Source organism: Strigops habroptila, chromosome Z (assembly GCF_004027225.2).
Source record: "Strigops habroptila isolate Jane chromosome Z, bStrHab1.2.pri, whole genome shotgun sequence".
NCBI lineage: Eukaryota > Metazoa > Chordata > Aves > Psittaciformes > Psittacidae > Strigops > Strigops habroptila.
The window spans coordinates 82561326-82582975 of NC_044302.2; the positions used below are offsets into that span (position 1 = coordinate 82561326).

Sequence of the window (21650 nt, forward strand, 5' to 3'; positions counted from 1 at the left end):
ACAAAGGGAAAATAACTTTTTAGAAGTCAATTAAGCACCCTCTCCTACCCCCAAAACCTTCCACAACCTTGTAATTTTCAGCTGACAAGTCGTATTTATGAGCTTTTCTCCACTTAGCATATTTTCTACTGCCATCTGAAGATCATTACTGCTTTAATAAAAAAAAAAAAAAAAAAAGGCAAGTATGTTGGTATTGGTTTTGTATTAACAGCTCCAATATAAAGAGCTATTGCAACAACCCCTACTACTTGCATACTTTTCTGTAATTCATATTGCTGTATATGAAATTAGTCAGCATCTTTTGTAGCATATTGGTAGCAACAAAATACCTCACCTTGAATATCAGAGCAAGATGATTGGAGTGTTTCTCTGCATTCCAGGGAGGTTTAGCACATGCCATTTCTATAACAACACAGCCAACACTCCATACATCGCAGCTCCTACCATACTGCTGGCCTCTCAGAACCTAAACAGACAGACAGACCAAAACTCCGATTACCTGCTTAACTCTTAAGTGATTTAGATGTAAAAACCCCAATATCATCAGCTAAATGCACTCTGATTGACATTTCAGGTTGAGATAGTGATCAGTGCTGTAAATGTTGTAAGATTTATACAGCTGTAGAGAGCTAGTAAATAAAATGCCTGATCAGGGGAAAAGCATGCATACCTTGCAATAGTTAGCTTTTGACCAAATGGTCATTTGGGCTTTTGTGACAATACTTTGATAGATATATCTTGTAAAAAACTAATTAAACCAACTCTGAAAGCAAGAAAGAAATGTCATTACTGCTATGTTGGAATCATTCTTTGTAACAAGTACATTTAACACATATTTGAAGCATTTACATCAATTTTCTGTTATTTGGCTGTATGAATTAGCTCAAAGAGTTTAAAAAGAGTTTTTGAAGTAATTTCCGAAACTGGTTTCTTACCTCTGGTGCCATAAATGCAATAGTTCCCAACAACTGTCCCTGAAACTCCCCAGCACCAGTTCCTTTTGATGCCAACCTGGCTGCAGCTCCAAAATCAGCAATTCTTAATCTATGACCTGTGCTGTCAATTAGCAAATTGGCACCTGTCAACAGTATAATAAAAATATTGCTCGTTGGCTTTCTGTTAAAGGCAAAAGGATGAACAGACACTCTTCCACCCTCCGTTTCAAAACTATGCATAGGTTGACGTTCTCCACCCCCAGTATCAAGGAAATCTAAAAATCAAGGACTAAGTCTGATAATGTCAGTTTTCTGTTATGCCTGAATGATACTGCACACAGCTTGAGGCTGTCAGAGATTTAGAGAAGCAATAAAACTTTCAAAGTAGGGCAAACATAGGATTCTGGAGCAATGCCTGGAGATGGAATAATGAAAGAAAATGGTGACTGAAAACCCTGAAGGTTTTCATTGTCTGCAGCTCCCTGTGAAATTTAAACTTATTTCATCCTTAAGCAACTTTGGTTTGTCTTGAAGAGAATTAGCGAATTACAAGTTTTCCTATTTCAAGAATAAATGTTAAAGGACAAATATTTGCCATGGCTACGTTGCTACTTATCTGGGTATCTCACCAGTTCATGGACAGTTACAGTGACATTAAAGCGAAAAGTTTAGTTAAGACTGGTATTTCTCCAATCAAGTCCACATTTTGCTCAAGTATAATACACCTGTATTTATGTTCAATTAGGATGAAGGAAGAAAACTCATTACAGTATTCCTATATATTGGAAACCTGACCCCTTTATCTTGGTCTGTTCACAGATGTTACTATTATTTCAGTGTAAATGTTTATGTTAAACCAGCTATCTTCAAAGCTACATGGCAACTTGTATTTTATTCGAACAAATTTAGAAAACCAATTTTTCTAAACTATCAGCACAAATAGCAAATATCCCCAAGCATGCTATGAACATTCTGATTAATTTTAGTAATTAAAGATTCTTAAGAATGATCAGAGAAACACAAGAGAAATACCACTCCTAAGATGGTATCTGAGAGAAGCAAAAGGTCTCAAGCCAAAATAGATGCTGCTTTCCGAATATTCCTTTTTAAAAGACATTCCAGGTTGCTGCTTTCTGAATATACCTTTTGAAAAGACATTCCAGGTAATTTTTACCTTTGACATCTCTATGGATTATCTGATTCTCATGGAGGTAAGAAAGGCCACGTAGCAGTTGTTCTGTGTAATTAATAATAACCGATTCTTTGAAGGCTCCATATTTACTTAACAAATGAGCAACTGAACCCCCTAGAAGATAAAAAAACCCCAAAACCATTATATCATCACTTACATTTTGTATTAGTAGAATGCAGCACTGCTTCCTGAAATGGGAACTTGGTATTGGTATTCCTAATTTATAATTAGATTTCTCCCCTTCCCCTAACACATAAAAAAGCTTCATAGGCAGAAAGTAATATACTTAGTTAATTACTTTCTACCTGGAACTGTACACATGAAAGACATCTATTTATCCATATGTTGCATTAACTTTTAAGCAGCAGCTTTCTTTGGAGCAATAGATAAGGGCCTCCAGCAAGCCCTCCCTCTGAGGATCTTAATTTACTTCGGTTACTATCCAAGTACCCATACACAGAAGCAAGTAGACAAGCAAGAAAAAGCATTATCTTCCTCTTCCCCATCTGCCCCCCCAGTTGGTATATAGATCCTCAAGATTTTTGATTTCCATTGTGCCTCTCTAAATATTCTAATAGAAGTTAGGTTTGAATGAGGTAAAGACAACCTGATATTTCATTGTCTAAGTAATATTATGTCAGGAAAACTATACTCAGCCAACCAACCCCACCCTTAGTTCCGAGAAAATATTTTCTGCATTACTTGTAATAACACGTACTTGGGCTTTGCTTGTTAGCACTTAGGTATTGCTAAGTGGTTTCTTCCAAAGAACGTAAGTTAAGGTGCAATGCTTTCTTTTTTAAGAAATAAGGACATACAGAACACCAAATATAGTCTTGGCAAACTAGACATATAATCTCATCACAAAATTAATAAAGCTCCTTCTTGAAAAAAAGGATATAGACTGTCTTTTCCCTGCTTTACACAATAATGAAAAGATTTCACTATTTGTTCCTAAATTACTACTTGACATTTGAACATGTTTTTCCAGAAGCATCCTGCTTACTACTTACTAGTAAATTACAAATTTACTTTTAAGTTCTTAAATGTCTTTGGCTTGTTACTGACACAATTTTTATGAAATCCTTGGGACAAAAACAACTGACAGGTATTCCAAACTTTATAGTAAAAAATGCACCAAAAATGCAACAGTTTAGAATCAACCAGGTTGGAAGAGACCTTTAAGATCATCAAGCCCAACCATTACCCCAGGACTGCCAAGTTCACCACTAAACCATGTCACTAAGGGCCTTGTCTACATGGTCTAATTCCCTATTCAGAGATTGACGAGAAAGTAGCAGAACTTTTGTTCAGGGCTTCCTACTGCTTTAACTATATGACAGATTAGGTATGTAAAATTCCAAATAAAAAAAAAAGGATGCACCAGTAAGAGTACTGCTATTAGCACTCAAGCTGTTCTGTAAGTACACTTTTATACTGGTTACCAAGAGCAATGATGATACAAATTTGCAAACTGAAGTGATGCAAAACACAGCATGAAATTACATAGTTCTATACTCAACCAATATTTTCATTTTCTTTGGCACCATAGTTGTTTACCTGCCATCCATTCAATAAAGAGGTTATAGTTGCTCTTCTCACATGTAGCACCCAACATTCGAATAATGTTAGGATGGTTCAGATGACTCATCATTCTTATTTCTTCTCTCAGTGCTTCAACTACCTCTTCTTGCTCAGATGATGTGTTCCTGACATATGTCACCTGTTTTGAAATACAGTATTCAGACTTACTTTACGTAATTTACCAGTCCTGTAACCCCCCTTTCCTTACAGTAACAAGAATGGATGGTTTTCCATCCCTTTTCACCATCTGTAAAAAGCAATTATTTTTATCTCAAGCTTCTTCAGCTGAGAATGTATTTCCATGTGAGACAGTCACAGAAAATTAAGAGTGATCTTCTGGGGAAATATAAACAGAAATATCTCCAAGAATGGAGTGGGAAAACTTCTCTTTACTCTCCTCTGCATCAGCTAGAAAAAAAATTCCAGATGTTGAAGAAAAGGAAGAAAGGTAAGGATTGAAATGTGATTCTGACAATGTTATCTGTCAGATTTTTATGACTTTAATACCATACTAGCTTTTTCCATAACTAAACCTTTTATCCCAGAAATTCATTGGGAGTGTGATGGTGGTGAGGAAAACAGATCAGAAGTTGCATAATGGAACTGGAGCCAACCCCAGCTCTGATCCATACTAAATCTGAAACAACAGTATGCTGCAGAGAATGTCCTCTGGGCATCAGAATCAACTTCATATCTCCAGAAGGAGCCTAAAGGTCTACATGGACAGTCCTACTCTTTCACAAGTAAGAGAGTTTCAAAGAAGGAATAGCTGGTGGCAGATATTCTTTCCCTGACTAAATGTCTTGAAATTGCTTGGTTCCCCAACTATAACTTTCTTACCAATTCTAGAATGAAATGTTAGAACTATGATTCTCTCTGTGTTGGTATCACCAATTTAGACCTAGGGCACCTAAAGTGTCAAAGATATACTCACATCTAGAACCTTCAAAAATCTTGAATGACTATGTGCTTTTGGGCCTCTTCTCAGTCACAATTCTCTATCTATTCATTTAAATATTAAACCTACTTGCCTCAAAGTTTGCTGTTAGATCAGAGGAAACAAGCATTAAACTACATTTCCTCTGCTTAAACTATTTTATGACACACACCCCCCCCCCAAAAAAAAACAAAACAAAACAAAACAAACCAAACTTGACAAGTAAGGGGAAACTAGTTTTAATAGCTACCTTGCATATATGGCATTTGGAATCAGGAAATCTGGGCTACATTCCTAACTCTGTCGCTCATTTATGGACTTGATAAAAAGTAAAAATGCATTTGAAGAACTATGAAAAAAGCATGCATATAAAAAAAGTACAGGGGTTTTTGTTTTCATTTTAAGAAGTAAAAACCTGAAAACATTATGTCATATGACATTATAAAACATTATATGCACATAAAGACTTTTTGTTATGTGAAAAAACATGACAGGGAGCATAGGAAGCAAGGAACACAAAGTCTGTGAGAGCAGAGAGCTTTTATATTTAATATTCCAAAGAAATATTGAACAACAAGCACAATATATTCAAGAAAATGAAGTATTTGAAGTTTTTACCTGTTTTACAGCCATTAACGTCCCCGTTCCTACGTCTTGAGCTTGGTAACAGGAAGAGAAAGCTCCAAGACCTATTTGCTGACCTTTAAGCCATTCTGCATCTTCTCTGTAATGGTGTTTTGCTTTGGTATGTCCAGGCAGGGTTTCTGGTGTCTGCAAATTAAATTTGAAATCAATTTACCAGCACGCACCTAAAATGTAGACATCCTGTAAAGTTATGAAATATCCAAGCTTTTCTGCCTCTCCCCTACAGTTCTGTGTTCTGCAGGTTATATATTTTTCAGCTGAGATCAGAACACCAGTGTATTCTCTAATGCACATACTTCTACTGTATGCAAGAACAGAGCTTCCTCTATGTTACAATCCAAAGAGGAAAGGCAAGATTTAATGATGCAACTGGGAGCAAGACTTCTTTTCTATTCCTGATCTCACATCTAGTTAAGGTTTTCATTAGCCCCTATAGTAAAGAGACCCAAAATAATGCTGGTTTTTTTACTTATTTCCCCCATTTTATGCTTCACATGTTGTTAAATCATTCGAAGGATCACAAATAAAATACTTTTTGATTTTTATTTCTTTGGCTTGTGTGTATTTACAAACAAGTATGTTTTTTCTGACTTCTAAAGTGTCTCGCATCTTCTTTCTCAAGATGCGCTGACAACAAAATCTCTTCCAACTCTGCCTTTTCTTTCAGAAACTAGTTTGGTTGTGTACAATTGCCTTCAAAGTAAATCAGCATTAAGATTCAGCATGGTTCTACTCCTGCTTAAAAACTTTGCTCTCGTCTCCTGGTTTCCCAATTTCTACACTTCTTTTTCTGCCTTTTGAAAGGCTGGTATATGACATACAAGTATATATATATGTTTCTCTTCCAAATACCCTCTCTAAACTTGAAAACAACATGGAAGGATTCTGTCAGCACTCTCAACTGGCAATCTGTTTATACTCCAACTCCTAGGAGAAGGTATTGAGTACCTTTGCATTTTATGTAACTTCAGAAATGTAACAGCCCTACTTTATAAATTCAGTGAACTTCAATTGTGACTCATGCTAAATTCCCATATGGCATACTTACATCCTGCTGAATGATTATGATATCTTCACCATTTTCGACCTGTAGTTGGGGAATTACTGGCAGGGCATCTTGAGACGCTGACATTGCCATAGCAATAGCTAAAGCTTCCTCCTCTTCAGCTTCCATTTTTTCTTTGCATTTCTGATTATGATTTACATCATCTTTGTAAGTATCATCATTTTCTGCCCGCTCAGGAGAAAGAACTGCAACTTCAGACTTGAATGTAACTGTGCCATCACTTGCTGGCATGGAGGCCTCGAGCAGGTCCTCAATACTGGAATTGAGCTCTGCATTAACATCCAATCGACATTTTTCATCTACTGGTGTAAACACCGTCTCTTCACTTGGTATAACTGCACTGCTGCTACTACTATTGCCATCACATTGTGAAATATCATTCAGATCAAGTGTCATACTGTTTTTTAAGGTTTCTCCCTGCTTGTTCACATCACCTGGGGTGGGTCGTGATGGCTTTGGCCTGTGTATATGACTGGATGGCAATGGCCTGGCTTGGGTAAAAACTGGAGAGAGCTTCTCTGATTCTTTATTTTCACAATAGCTTCTTTGAAATTGGAGAGAAAGTTTCCGCTGTGTTTGAGGAGAAGGTGAGGGGATTTTGCAGGGAACGAATCCTGGAGTTCTGAGTTTGGAGACATCTGTTACAGTGCCAGCTGGTACAGATGGGTTTGAAGGAGACAGAAGTGTTGGGAATAGTGACTGAGGATGATTGGACGAGGGAGAGGAGTTCAAACACTGACTGGGGGGTTTTCCTTTTGTTTGAATGGCTGGCTTTGGTTGCTCAGTGGTTACTGATGAAACAGGAAGTCCCACAGCAAGGCCAGCCAGCATCTCGGAAACATCCTCTGGACTGGCACTCAGTTTTTTATCACTGAAACCTTTCCCACTTTTCCCTGATAACTGGACAGTATTGTTAGGAGTATTACTTTCTGTGGCTTCTGGAGAGTTATCTGGTACAGGTGGCTGCAAAAAGTCTTCATGTTGGCATTCCCCAGAGTGCATGTCTTCCATGCCTAGCTGGATGGCTTCTGCAATTTCCATTTCATCTGCTATTGCCATCAGACGTCGGCGCATCCTTGCATAATGAGTGGAGCTTGTCACACTCAACATTTCTAACAGCTTTACAAAAACATGGGGCACTCTTGCCACCATTCTTGCTGCACTCAAAAATACTCTCCGTGATAGTTTACCAACCATTGAGTGGGAATTGTCAATTGACTGCAAGGCGAAAGTTAAGAGGGAGAGAAGTTTCTTATACCTAAAAAAAGAAAAGAGGTATTTTATACACCAATATGCTCGAGTTAATTAGTGCCAAGAAAGCCATTTCAAGAGAACTTATTTTCTATTTAGCAGAAAGGAGACTTCTTGCTACACTGGTGCTTCAAAATTGATTCACAGGTCAGAAGTTTTTAGAAAAAAAAAACAAACAAAAAACAACCATATACTTTGTAAAGTAAGGACACTTTTGCATATAAATAAATACTATTTCTTTACAGGACTTAGAACAGCTGGGTTTTTTTAAGAAGTCACCAACAACACATTCAGCTACAAAGAGTAGTAGTCACATACTGTAAGCAAGTACCTGTCTGCTACAGTATCAGCCTGTAGAACATCTCCACAGACAATGTGGGGATAAAATTCACCAGGAAATTCCAACAGGAGCCTGTCTATTAGACAGAGTCGCCCCAGTAGTGCTTGCCAGTTGCTTGATTCAGTTTGGGTTCCAAGAATACAAGTTAAGACATAATCAACACCACCAATACCAATGGATCCTATAAAATAAAGTTGATAAAATAAGGATTAGATATGTTCGCAGTCTAATATCTTATTTAAATAAATATCAGGACTGTACTGTACAGAAATACATATTGTGTGCCCAAATCATCCCTCTCCCAAACTGCTGAAATACAGTTCTTTTTGCCATGCTGATACTGGATAAATCCTGTATTAAATTTATAACACTTCAGTATATTTGTTTGTAATTATAATTCAATTATATATTAAAAGCTATTATTACCAGATTTAAGTATTTCTCTCCCAACTGCCAGCTCGCCTGCTTGGCCTTTACACATCTCCAGTAGTGTTGAGACTGAAAGTTGACTTGTTCGACTATAAGAAATTAAAACAAAAGTAACTCTCTTCGTAGATGCTTTCAGAGAAAAACATTCTAATAGTTATATTTCAATAATCATTGGCTGAGAATTGTGTGTGGAAAATAATTTCACATGACTTTATTCCAAATAATTTCTATCATCCGCCATCTGTAACCTACCAATAGTTGTAGGACTTTTTACAAGGATACTTCCAGAAGTGTAATGTCTATCACTAATAAACAAAAAACAAATAGGACTTCTTCCTCTTGCAAGAACAGGCATGCAGGAGCAGTCTGATTTCACTTATTCCTTTAACTTTAGATATTCTATCGCTAGACTATTGCCTGAGCATCTCTAGCTACAGTATCAGAAGAAATGCTGCTTAGGAACTAAACCTAAACAGACAAAAATGAAGCTGATGGACTTCTGCATCTATTTGCAGGACATGTGAAGAAATGGTTGGTCCAGCAAATCCAACAGGGTAGCTAGGAATAGGAAGACAAGGCCTACTCGAGCCAGAAATCCCAAGGGCATTTACTCACAACAGCTATTTCCTAATATCACATTTGTAAAAATCACATTTGTAAAAAACAAAAGTAGAATTGTTACATTAACATTTCATGACACAGACAGGCAACAGCTTTCGTTAAAGTAGGAAACATACATGACTGGTACTTGCTGAAGGGTACTTGCTGACTGCTTGAGGGTGAATTAAACCAATACAGTATCAACTGAGATGGAGGGGATGGTTCATGACTGCACCCAACATCTTCCTTTACTTTAAGGGAGAAAAAGGCCTTATGAACGTATCATTTAAGATCTGTAAGGTTTTGAAAAGTACAGTCAGGTGCCTTCAAAACCTGCATCTTTAAAGCCAGATGTTTGTTGGTAGCAATCAGATCTTACCATGATATATTTATACTTATGATCCACACATTTCATCACCAACTATAAATAGTCTCCTAGTTCCACATAAATAGCATAAATGAAGCTTGGAGACATTTCAGTAACAATCCAAAATGAATTTGAAGTTCATGAGACACCATACCTGTTGGCATCTGCACATTTAACTAATATAGTCTCTACAACTGGCTTGAGAAGTCGCTGTAGTTTAGTCCTCTCTGCCAAAGTATGACACGGAGTATATACCAGCATGGCTCTCAAAGTTTTCTAAGAGAAAGGAAAAAAGCAATACGCAGGAAATTAAGTTCACTACACATTTTTTTAAGAGTTTTAAATTGTTTTATATAAATTGCATTCAAAATACCAGAGAAACATTCAAATGATAAATAGCTTACTACATATTCATTATTACAAGTAGTCATGTATCTTTTGAGACTGGAAAGAACCTAGTCATACAAGTACCGTTAATACTTAGCACTGTAGTAAGTATTTCCTTTTATTTGGCCAATGGAGTTACACCATTTCACTCTTGCTGAGGATTTTGCTCATCCCAATTTCAGATGATGGTTAAAAGTTATCAGTGGTGCCCAACAACCATTACTAGATTCCTGACTTCATCCATCTCCTCCCTTTCACTCCCCTTCAAAAATGAAGTAGTTTTGAAATTGCTAGTATACAACAAGAAAACAACTACTTACTAAAGCAGCAACATACACTTTGTAGACAGGGTCAGCACAGACCATGGACAGCACACTGCAGCAGGATTCTACCACCACATCTCCTGAGATACTGGTCTGAGATGACCCACTAGCTGCTCCCAGAGCTCCAGCAGTTGTGTTGTTTCCATTGCTACTTCCAGAATTTCCTGTGCTTTCACCATTAGCCAGTAACAGAGCACCACTAACATCATGGGAAAGACGTCTAAGTGCCATCTCTCGTATATTCCAGTTCCGGGAAAACAAACAGCCAACTAACTCCATCCCAAATACCTGCCAAGGAACCAGCAACATTACAGAAATCAAACTGAGTGATACTGCAAGTACCTAAGAAGAGCAAAGAAATGTTTCTGGTGAAAAACAAACAAACAAACACCTTAAGAAGCCTGACAGCAAAAATGTGTAAGAAGGTACAGTGTCTTAAAATAAGATTCTGTGACAGAAAAGAAACACCATAAATTTTAAGTTATTGGTTCTTCAAACACTCTCTTAAGATAAGTAAGGGGATGACTGTATGGTTTCATTTACTCTGAATTTTAATTACTTACTACGGAGTTTGTTTCTAGACACTGATATTAACAACCCTAAAAACAAGTTCCATCTATACCAGACAAAAATTACAGCAGAATATAGGCAATACAAATTCTCCCACTTTTAAGTGTGTGACCCCTGCTCAGCTGAACCCACCTCTAGATGATGTTAACTAGAATGTCATTCAGCTCCTGCAGCACAACTTCAGTAACAGTAAGTGCCAACTTTGTATTGATGTGACACTTGCACAGGCAAAACTAGAGTGAAGAATACTACATTTTATTACATGGACCTTTTAATATGAGGCCTGAGATGAAGTCCAAAACTGAAACTCCAGGTAAACAAGACTGGAAAACCTTCTCTTCTGATGCAAGTTAAATATAATGCTTTCCAATAATAATCAACCATAAAGCTGATGGGATTCAGAAAAAAATTTTTGAATTGATAAGTCAAATCTAGCAAAACCATTCAAAAATCAGTTTTTACATTTGAAGCTTCTTATACAAAGTAAGATTACCTGAATCCATGGCTCAGCTAAATCTTTATAAGGAGAAGGGATCTGCTGGACTCCATAATGAGTAAGGTTAAAACTGCTATCTTGGGTTCTTCTCTGTGATCCAGCTGTAGATTGCTGCTGAGTTTGTTGCTGAACCATACGGAGAACAGAAGAATCCACAGGGCTTGGCAATTCATGACTACAGAGTAGCAACAAATGATGTGGATTAACAAATTAAACATGTACTGAAGTAAATACTTCAGCATATTTTGGAACATCAACTAAGGATCCAGAAACAGTTTGTTATACACAGACTGAATCCTTACCTATAGAAATCATGAGATCTCCATTTAGATCTGCAAAGAGGACAAATAAGTGGCTCTCTGTTTCTTCTGCATTCTTCTGCCCCTGGAACACAGCAACAGGATAATGCGTACTTCTGTTTTACAGTGTTTAGAAATAGTAACGCCATCTTCTGGTTTAATGTTTTACTGAAGAATGTTAGTTTCAGGATAAACACTTCTGAACTGAGCCATTTGCAGCAGCCTGATAAATACAGGCGTTTAAACTTTTTTTTGCATGCAGAAATCTGCAGTTTATCACTACAATTAACATTTAAAGTTATGAACTGAAATGCAGTTCCTTTTGAACCTGAAACACAGGCAATATTTTTTCAAAAGTATTAAAATATGGGAGATGGAATTTTATTTGTTAAAGCAAACTGTAAGTATTCATATACTTTATTTAATGTAGTATGTAAGCATACTTCATAATTCACTATATAACCCTAGCTCATAGTAGATGAACTTCATGCATTCTAATGACAAGTCACGGGGCTAAAAATCTGTTCCTAACATTGCTCAAACTGGACATAGTCTTTTCACTCAGGTAAAAGAGGCTCAACCCTCTAGCCCTGCATTTAACTTCTTTCTCAAAGCATCAAATTACAAATTTTATTGTGAATAGCTGATAAAGTAAGGCATATCAATAGTACCTGAATGATACCAAACTCTCACAAAGAGCTACCAGTCATCACTTATCAGCAGGTTTGGTTTTTTTTTACTCTTAAAACAAACAAAAAAACAATGAAAACACACTAAGTTGTAAAACTTTCGCATATTTAGAGTCACCAGAACTTAACAAGACAAAGATGACAACGTACATATTGACATGCAGTGGTGGTGTAATTTGTTCCTGCAGCCATCTTCACACACAGTTAGGCTTTCTTCATCCAGCATGCCTAACAAACAAATGGGGCACATCTGTTCTTCTTCATCCTTCATGCTATAAAAATAGATATTTGTGATTGTAAAAGTGGCATATCAAAATTCAGAACAGGCTTTAACAGTGAAAAAAGATACAACTTCCAGCTTTGAAAAAGTCACTTATGAATAACTACAGTTATTCACAGATCATACTGCTGAACCTTGGTCTGAATAATTAAGCCATCAAACTTTAGAAGCACTGAGTACAGACAACACTTCATTAAAATGAAAAGGAAAGTCACAAAACCCATGACATCTTTTCAAACCAGGTCAGATACCAATTAGATTGAAAGGCCCAGTGTTGGGCACTTAACTTTTTTTTTGCCCCCCCCTAAGGTTTCTTAAAACAAACTAACCTTTACTTTTTTACTCATCATTTGGTTTTGAAAAAAACTTGATTGTTTTCTATTTTGGAAACTACTCACATTTTTTTCCATCACAATCCTTTCACAGTATGGAGTCACAAGGTAGTTTTTAGCCCGTTACAGGAAACTGTAAATACTATTTAATGAACTTACGTAATACACAAAAAATGACCAGAAGATAACAGCCCCTCAATAATTCTCTGCCACTAACAGAAACAGATGCAATAGATTCACATGAACACACATCACATGCAGATTTTTTAAAACCCAACATTTTCCGTTTTACAGTTGCTTCCATTTTGTTTATCCTCACTATAATTTTTAAATACATATCACAAGAGATTTAGTCAGAAAAATTATTCTCAACTTAAACGACATGTAGTGAAAAACACAGATTTTAATCCTCTGTAATATTGTTTAAATGTACAAAACTTACTATTCATAGCAAAAATTTAAGTTATAGTTTGTGAGTGTCCAAAAGTCTGCTGGAACCCCGTACTTGATATATTTTTAAATCAATGTGTTCACACATTATTTCTATACACATATATTTACTTCTACTTCCTTGCAAATGGTTGATGCTTTTTTCCTTGAAAAATTCACAAAAATAAGCTTACAGAGAAACTCATTTCCACAGCAAGTATAGAAAGACAAGTATTAAATTAAAACTTATTTTTGAAGAACTAGCAGTAAATCGAAGATAATTGCAAGTCATACTAATTGTAAGAACAGAGTAAACTTTTATCTCAAATGCATCTGATGCTCACATACTTATATGATGCAAGATTAGACTTGCACAAAATAGTAATTTATCTCATGGAACCAGTAATTCTAGGAACTAATCAACAGCTGTACTGGCAAACAACTGAAGAATCTTCCACCCTGTAAAAATGACAACTATTGTAGTGAAGTTCACAGTCCAGTGAAGCCAATTCTATAAAATAAAAAAAAAAAAAAAAAGTTCCTATACAAGGTATCTACATTAAAGGAACTGGCGTGACAGACAAGTAGTTCCAGAGGAGCCTACGTATTTAACTGCTTTGTTTATGCAATTTATTTACATTGACACAATTTGGCAAGCTGGAAAAATAAATAAAAGATGATAGGAAATGAAGGTCTTAATCTGTACATCAGGATTATAAACCTGTCTGAATATATTAATCTAACTATAAGCTTATTACGAAAAAGCAACCTATCAAGGTACTCCTTAAATTATGTTTTACTTTACTCAAGACACAATTTAGGTTGCCTTCTATGGTTTGACCACTCTAGAGGATGTCTAGTTCACCCAGTAATGAATGCACAAATCACTTGTTTAAAAATTAACCAAATTAATATTTTCAAATTAGTCTTTTAAAATTAATCTTCTCAAAATCAAGGAAAAGAACATGCAAAAGCACTCAAGTAGAAGTAGTCAGGGGAAAAATAACTTAAGAATCAAACTTCACTTAACATTCATAAATAAGGCACTGTTTAATATTGTATAAATTTTAAAAATTTTAATAGTTTAATAGCACTCAAAATAATGTAATCACTTATTTTAGGTGACATGGGTTTTTTTTAAATATATATACGTAAAAAAATGCAAGTGAACATATATTTTATATATGTTTACACAGACTGCATTTGCCCAAAAATTTTGCAGCATACTACCATAGGCACAAGCATTTTCCAAAGTGGGATAAGAGAAAAAGAAAAATCCTGTTTGTTCATTTGTCAACATTTGCACAAATGCTATATTTGAACAAATGCACACAAACAGGTTTCCAAAGGTAATATACGCTTCAGTCTGCACTTACATTTCAAAAGTTTGTTTTCCAAATCCAGAAAGGGTCAAAAAAAAAAAAAAAAAAAAAAAAAAGAAAAAAAATCTTTTCACGACTCTACCTAACATTTTTCAAACAGGGTTTATAAAGCAAATATGCCCACTTGGTACCACAGTGACTAATGCATGCTTGACTCAATTGTTTGCAAATACAGAGACTTAACATGGCTTGAAATGAAAGCAGCTTTCAACAGAAAAGAATGCAGGTGATTCTAAACCTCCAAAATTCAAAGAAAACTACAGAATAAAGCTTTTAATTCCTTTAGAAAAATACTAACCTGTTTTCTGAACTAGATGTAGAAGTACTAGATGATGACAATGTATGAGAATTTGACATGCGTGAGACAAACTTCTGGATGGTGTTACGAGATGGAGCTTTGATCCTCGAGCTACGCCTACTGTGATATTTCTGGAACAAACTCTCAACCTAACATCAGAAAGAGACAGCAACAGTCGTATTTATGCTATGAATAGCTTGTAATTAAAAGTAACATTACTGAAGCTTAACTACTGCTACAAAAAGTTCTATTCACCTTCACAATAATACATTAGCAGTAGTAGCAGCAGCAGGAATTTCAGAAGTCTAATAAACAGATCACAGGAGACACTTTAAAAGAAAAAACTTATTTGCTTATTAAACAAGAGCTTTAAGTATACACACTATCACTCCTGAAGACCCTCTTTCTGTTTACCTTTCAGCTAACTGGCGAGACACGTATACAAATTTGAGCAGAAAATTCAGGATTTGAATTGCTCACTAAACTACAGCTCTCCACTACTCCTCTTAGTTATGTCTTTTATTTTCAGCTACCTTTTTTTCTATTTGGAGAGCTCTTGAGACTGAATTAAAGATATAATTAAAAACATATATTCTTGTTGCTTTTCAAAGCAATGGTTTTCAGCATTTTTAAGATACTGTCCAAAAGAATTTTACCTAGAGAGTGTATTTTAGGTCTATTAGATCTATTAGAAATCAATTACCTCAAAGTTTTTCAGTGTCTTTCTCCAGAGCATTGGATCTGAGGGTTCAAGCTGGAACACCCGCAGCATAACAAACAGCAGATGAATACAAAACGTCCCACGGCCACAGCTACAAGTCTGCAAAGAAAAATATATGCTAAGGCTCTACTGAATCAATAATTACATAGATAATTTTCCATATTCAAAAGCATCATAAAACATATACTGCCCCCAGCCCTGAAAAGAAAAAAAAAAAAAAAAAAAGTTGTTAATGCAAAATATTTCACATATAGGCATAAATGGCTTACATAGTCTACAATATTTCCTAAAATATTATTCAGGAATATATACTGAAAAGCAGAAAATAACAACACCAGGTTTTAATTGACCCTTTTTACCAATTTTCTACTCTTTTTTCTTTTTTTGACTGACTGAGGTTATTGCTATGCTTCATACTGAAAGGAATTTATGTATATAATCTCCATATATCCGTAACATGACAGCAATCGAACTTAAATGAGATGCTTCAGTTTACTCAAAACCCTAAATATTCCCCAATACAGCACCAGATTAGTACTATTAAAGTCCACAAAAAGGACCTCACTATGTGTATATTAATGAAGTTATCACACTATTAAAGGAATGATGTCATGTGCTTGTTATTTATATATATGCCATGAACAGATGAGATAAATCAGAGTGAGAAACTAGGAAAATGAAGTGATCAAATTTTAACCAAAGTACTGAAGACATAATTTGGAGCCATTTCTAGGAATGAGAAATAGACTTCCAAACTGGAGTCTTTTTTTAAAGATAGACTTTAGACAAAACTAATATACTTGCTACATGTTTGACAAAATGTAAGCTGATCACTACATCACAGGAGCACAGATTACAACTTTTAAACATTACTTTATACAGCTATTATCATGGCTGGCAACTAACTGGACCTAATTTGGTTTTGAACAGTTTTCCAAGATTAAATTAATTAATAAATTAATTAAGTCTAAATTAATAAAAGCTACAGACAACACAAAGATGTTCTCTACCTGAGGCCCAATAAACACTCTGTATTTGTTATCAGGGCTGTCTCCTCCAATTAAGAAAGAGTTGGGTCCAATCTGCTGCAGCAAGTACAGCCTGGCTCGCATAACTTTGTTGACACGACGATTTGTTTCCTCAGGGCTGTATGGAGAGAACCCATCTGGAGATGGGGCTCGTCGAGGTGGTGTTATTCGTCCACTCTGAAACTAAATAAGTGGTACCATCATAAGCATTTCCAGGACCACAGCAAGTTTAATTAGGTGTTGAATTGGTGGGGTATATCTTGTTTGGGATTTTTTTTTTCCTCCAAGTGGCAGATAAGAGCCCCTAAAACTATTAAAACCTGCTTAGACTATAAGACAACAAAAGGATTACTTTTCTTCCATGCCCAGAACTTGAGGGCAGAAGGAAAAGTGAAGCTTTTGGTAACCAGAATTTTGTCATTATGACAGAAGTCTTTTAAATTGCTTCTATTTCTAAGTCTTCATTGGTTGCCTTACCATATTACTATGGAATTATCAAGTATAATTCAATCAGAAGATAATCATAGACTTGTGACTTAATACAGGAAATTATTATATAAGGCTATAATGCTAACACATTTCAGAAATGAGGAAATCCTATGACTACAGTTTACAAAAGGGACTGTACAGTCAATGAAGAACAAAAGAAATTCCAAAGAAAAGGAAAAAGGATACAGCTTCCTCTCCTTTGCACAATTAAAGCAACTTTCAGCTCAGGATGGTTTTTGTGTTTCATTTCCCCATGATCAAAAATTCAATGGCCCAAACATTTTAAAGTTTTTCTTCATTTAAATTCTTCACATTTCTAATGTTACAATATGCATTAATGACTCTGTCCAGTTTCAGATCTTTTGCTTTGGTTTACATCCACTTTGAATTTTATGTTATAATACAGGTTATAATAAACTCACTATCCATGGATTAAGTAAAAGATAGTCTGGACATCTAAGGCTTTTCATGTGAAAGGTTAAGGTAAAACAAAGAAAACCAATAGAGTAAATATGGATCAAAGACTAAATTAAATAGTTTGGTGGGGTTTCGCATTTTCTGAGATTTTTTTGGTTGGGTTTTTTTTTCCCCCGTTTCAATTTCTCTTGTCAAGAGGAAAGGGGCTGTGCTGCAGTACTGTAACTTGTGACATTCATCCCCAGTTCAGAGGAATGTGGAATGGCAGTACATATTTTATTTTAGAAACTTTGTTTAGAGCACTAGGACAATAAAAGCAATTAGATCATATTCTTACTCTAATTACACTGTGAAGTTTTAGACAAGTCAACTGAAGCTTAATTGTGGATGAGCATTTTTATTAGAAGGAAACCCATTAAATACTGTCACTCAAAACATTATACTCTTGATCTTTAATGAAGCCAGTTACTATTGCTCCAGACATTCTATTCCAGATCTTCTCAAATGCAATTACGGAGTTCAGTCTTCTAACAATGCATATATCTAGATCTTACCTAATCTGTACATAAAGATCAGTTCTGGAATAGAGGATCACAAATAGAATACCAGTAACGCCTTTCTGCAGGAATCTTAATACAGTCAACAATGCTATCCCTGATGGAATATACCTGCCTGGAGAACTGACATGCAAAACTGCAGGAAAAAACCCGAACTATTAGCAATTCTTTGTGCAAATCAAGTTAAGAGAAAATACACATCTTCATGACTATCTCTACTTTTTTTATTTCCTACAAATAAAAATTGAAAGCAGGACTGAATTAAACAGAAAACTCACACTGAAGAGCAGAGAATAAAATTCCACACATGAGAAATGTAACATGAGATATGCTCTGCATACCTCACTCAAGCGGTATCCTGTCATAACCGCTTTGTATCAGCGTTTTGCCCTACACAAGGAGGATTAATTGCCTCTATAAGCAAAATATTGCACAATATAGGCAAATTAAAAATTACATCACAGCTTGCAACTTACAGGCACTGGAGATACCCTTTTTCTTCTAACACCTGGTGATTCAGATTTAACTGTCCTAGATGAAGATGAAGAGGAGCTACTAGGAGAAGGACTACGTCTTCCTTTCTGTGTAGGTGAAGAAGCAGTACTTTGTCCTTCAGCTTGAAGTTCTAGAGAGAGTTTGTTCATGTCTGATCCATCTCCTTTAGCAGGGATAGGTTTCACCACCTTGCAGAAATTAAAACATGTTAGAATTACAAACTGATCATTTTACACTAGAGCAAGACAAATTCATTGAAAATTGTTTTGCTAGCATTATATAATTAAGACATTATCCAGACACCTGAAGTCTGCATATTCCCTAGGTTCTATTATCAACATTTAATACGAGTTATCTTGTTAATCTATATGCAATAAAAAAAGTGAGAATAATTTTTCCTGCTGCTTATGTTAGCTGTTGCAGCTACTGATTTGATTCTCCAAGTACTTCCGTAATTGTCATTCATGACCTCTCAAAGGACAGCAGTTCCCTCATTTGGATAATTGGAGCCAAAAGACTGTTTTCTACAGGCGTTGTCTGCTTATTAAGAGCCAAAACATTGGATCTGTCTGTTTTATACAGTATCAATTGAGAAATACTAGGGTTGCTATTTCTACAGTACATCACTTGTTGCAAAATAAAAATTACTTTAAACATGGAGACAATGCAGCAGAATTAAGGTGTGCTGCGCTCTGTAAGAATCACACCTGGGTTTTCTGCCAGCCATACAAGTAAAAGAAGTATGCCACATCTGGTATCTGAGCTAATCATTGTGCACAGTGCTGCATTACAAAAGTAGACACGTGGTCAAGCAGAGTGAGTACATACACTTCCTGTAAAGTGCGTTGTTGTACTAACACTGAACTTTGACACTGAGGTATGGAATATTTCAAGACAACTTTCAGCCGCCTGCCTCTCAGATGCACATAACTCGTAAGAGTAAGGCCCCTGGGAATCAAATTAAAAGCAGACACAGTGGGCAGATTCAATTTTAGTTCTGCATTTCCCCATGTCTTAGAGGCTTGACTCAAAGCTGAAAGGAAGCTTCAGGTAACACTTCAGGTTAAGAGCAGACCTCTCCCAGAAAGTTCCAGAGATTTCTGATTTAGGCCAAAAAAGGAAGCAGCTTTCTCTGCTCGGGGTACGGGGAGGAAGAGACATGCAGACTCAGTGCCTTTCTACCTGATGATTTGGACTGCATCCATAAGGTCAAATGCTATTTTAAACTGAAGCATTTAACTCATCCAACTGAAGCTATTTCACTATCCAGAAATGCATTTCAGTTTCAGCAGGCTACAGAGAGAAGAGGACAATGAGGAGGTTGTGATCTAGTAGTTAGGCACTGCCAAAGAGAAGAAAAGCCCACATTTATAGCCTTGATCCAAGAACTGCTCATTTTACTTTAAAAAGGCATCATATTGTTTTTAAACAGATTGCTGTCTGATTATGAATGTGAACAGGATAAAGGAGAAGTATAAAAAGCAGGGTAGCCATTTTTTTTTTCCCCCCTCCTACTAATCTACTAATTACTGTAACGCTTTCTCTTTCCTGGAAGGTCACAATGCAGATTCATGTGCCTATGGACAAGTTACACCAGAAACATCAAAGGAAGTGGCCTGAGCAAGGTAACAACTTCAAGCTATGCAGTAACCAAGATGCATTTAAAAATTATTAAAGAACTGTTTTGTGTTATTTGACCCTTTGAGGTATTGTTTTTTCGGTGCACTAAGTATTTTCAATGTTCTTTCTCATGACAAAAAGTTAACAACTGAACCCTCTTATTTCTGTTCTAGAAAAGCTGTCCCCAAACACTTGTTTACTGCATCAGATGATCTTAGCTTTAAATTAGCACTGCCACCAAGTAGTACATGGGAATCACATCAACTAACACAATTATGCTTACAGGTAACCAATGGCTGTTAATCAATGAGCATTATACTAAATAGAATTTTAACTATGTTAGTAAGTTTTGTATTTGATCTGCCTGCAATTTCTTAAAATCACTTCTGAGCCATTTATTCAAAAGCATTACTCAAAAGGCTATTTGAACACTTTGGCAGTCGAAGTTTAGCAGAGTTGAGGCTTGTGTGAAGGAGTTACACAAGTTTCCTTTTGTCTGGTTCTAGTAAGATTGCAGTTTGTTTTTTCTTCTAGCAAAAATTCCATATACTTCTTTTTCAATACACAAAAGATTAACATTTTCCAACTAAGGAAAAGTGAAGTCATGAAACTCCTAAGAATCAGGGAGTATAGAGCACTGGAGCTGCTTTTGTTATTGACATTAGAGGGCAGTGTTCTTCCAGTATTTTATACTACACAAGTCAGCTGCACAGCTATATGCTTTTTCCTTTAAAAATACAGCATAAGAAATGCGTACATTTCAGAAAGTCAGCCACAGTTTCCTGTTAAACAGCTCAAAAAAATGAACAGGAGGACCATAATTATGAGTATGCAAATTGTTAAGAAAACAAGGTTTCTAATAGAGAGGAATTTAAGGGATTTTTCTTTGTAATAGCTGTTACACATACTGCCCTTTCATCAGTGCTACTTACCACAGGACCTCTCCTGCTTCTTCTTTCCAGCCATTCATGCTTCCAGGCTGGCATACACGTTGCCTTGAGTTTCTCCCTGATCATGCGCTCTTCTGGGCGGTCATCCATCTTTTGCAGCCCCCTGAGGGTTTCTTTATTCTCCATGTCACGACTACAGTAAAGAAGGAAAAAAAAAAAAAAAAAAGGAGAAAAAAGAGAAAAAGGGTCATACACACAATTGATTTTAGTTAAAGTATACCACCACAGCATTCCTAAACTTTGTGCCATCCTATTCTTCCTCTCTTTACAACACAGCTGCTAAAACATTACTTCCAATCGACTGCAGCAAGCTTTTCAAGACTAGTTTGCTAGTCTGCCGTTTGCAGCATACCTGTTTGGAGGGCTATTTCATTAAAATGTGTGTACTGTTTGGACACCCAGTAAAAAGGAAGGTCTTGGCAAGTATTAAACCAATACAAAAATAACCCTATATGTCATGTCATGTCATGTCATGTCATTCACCAAAGGTTTCACAAGTGTTGTGATGGTTCATGTACTCCTTAGCAATTCAAAGCTTGCAA

The 21650-nt window shown here is 36.0% G+C and overlaps 1 protein-coding gene across 2 annotated transcripts in view; it reads right to left on the reverse strand.

The window, feature by feature from the left end:
• MAP3K1 (mitogen-activated protein kinase kinase kinase 1) overlaps window positions 1-21650 on the reverse strand; it is a 58210-nt gene that overhangs the window by 2650 nt on the left and 33910 nt on the right. For both annotated transcript variants that reach the window (XM_030512739.1, XM_030512738.1), the window contains exons 2-19: window positions 21091-21241; window positions 18520-18726; window positions 16563-16763; window positions 15535-15651; window positions 14832-14980; window positions 12261-12382; window positions 11425-11506; window positions 11120-11297; window positions 10054-10344; window positions 9501-9622; window positions 8377-8468; window positions 7942-8131; window positions 6342-7617; window positions 5267-5419; window positions 3688-3850; window positions 2110-2241; window positions 936-1078; window positions 335-466 (exon numbers count right to left, since the gene is read on the reverse strand). In XM_030512739.1, the coding sequence (XP_030368599.1) occupies window positions 335-466; window positions 936-1078; window positions 2110-2241; window positions 3688-3850; window positions 5267-5419; window positions 6342-7617; window positions 7942-8131; window positions 8377-8468; window positions 9501-9622; window positions 10054-10344; window positions 11120-11297; window positions 11425-11506; window positions 12261-12382; window positions 14832-14980; window positions 15535-15651; window positions 16563-16763; window positions 18520-18726; window positions 21091-21241 (3901 nt within the window). The remainder of the gene's footprint in view (window positions 1-334; window positions 467-935; window positions 1079-2109; window positions 2242-3687; window positions 3851-5266; window positions 5420-6341; window positions 7618-7941; window positions 8132-8376; window positions 8469-9500; window positions 9623-10053; window positions 10345-11119; window positions 11298-11424; window positions 11507-12260; window positions 12383-14831; window positions 14981-15534; window positions 15652-16562; window positions 16764-18519; window positions 18727-21090; window positions 21242-21650) is intronic.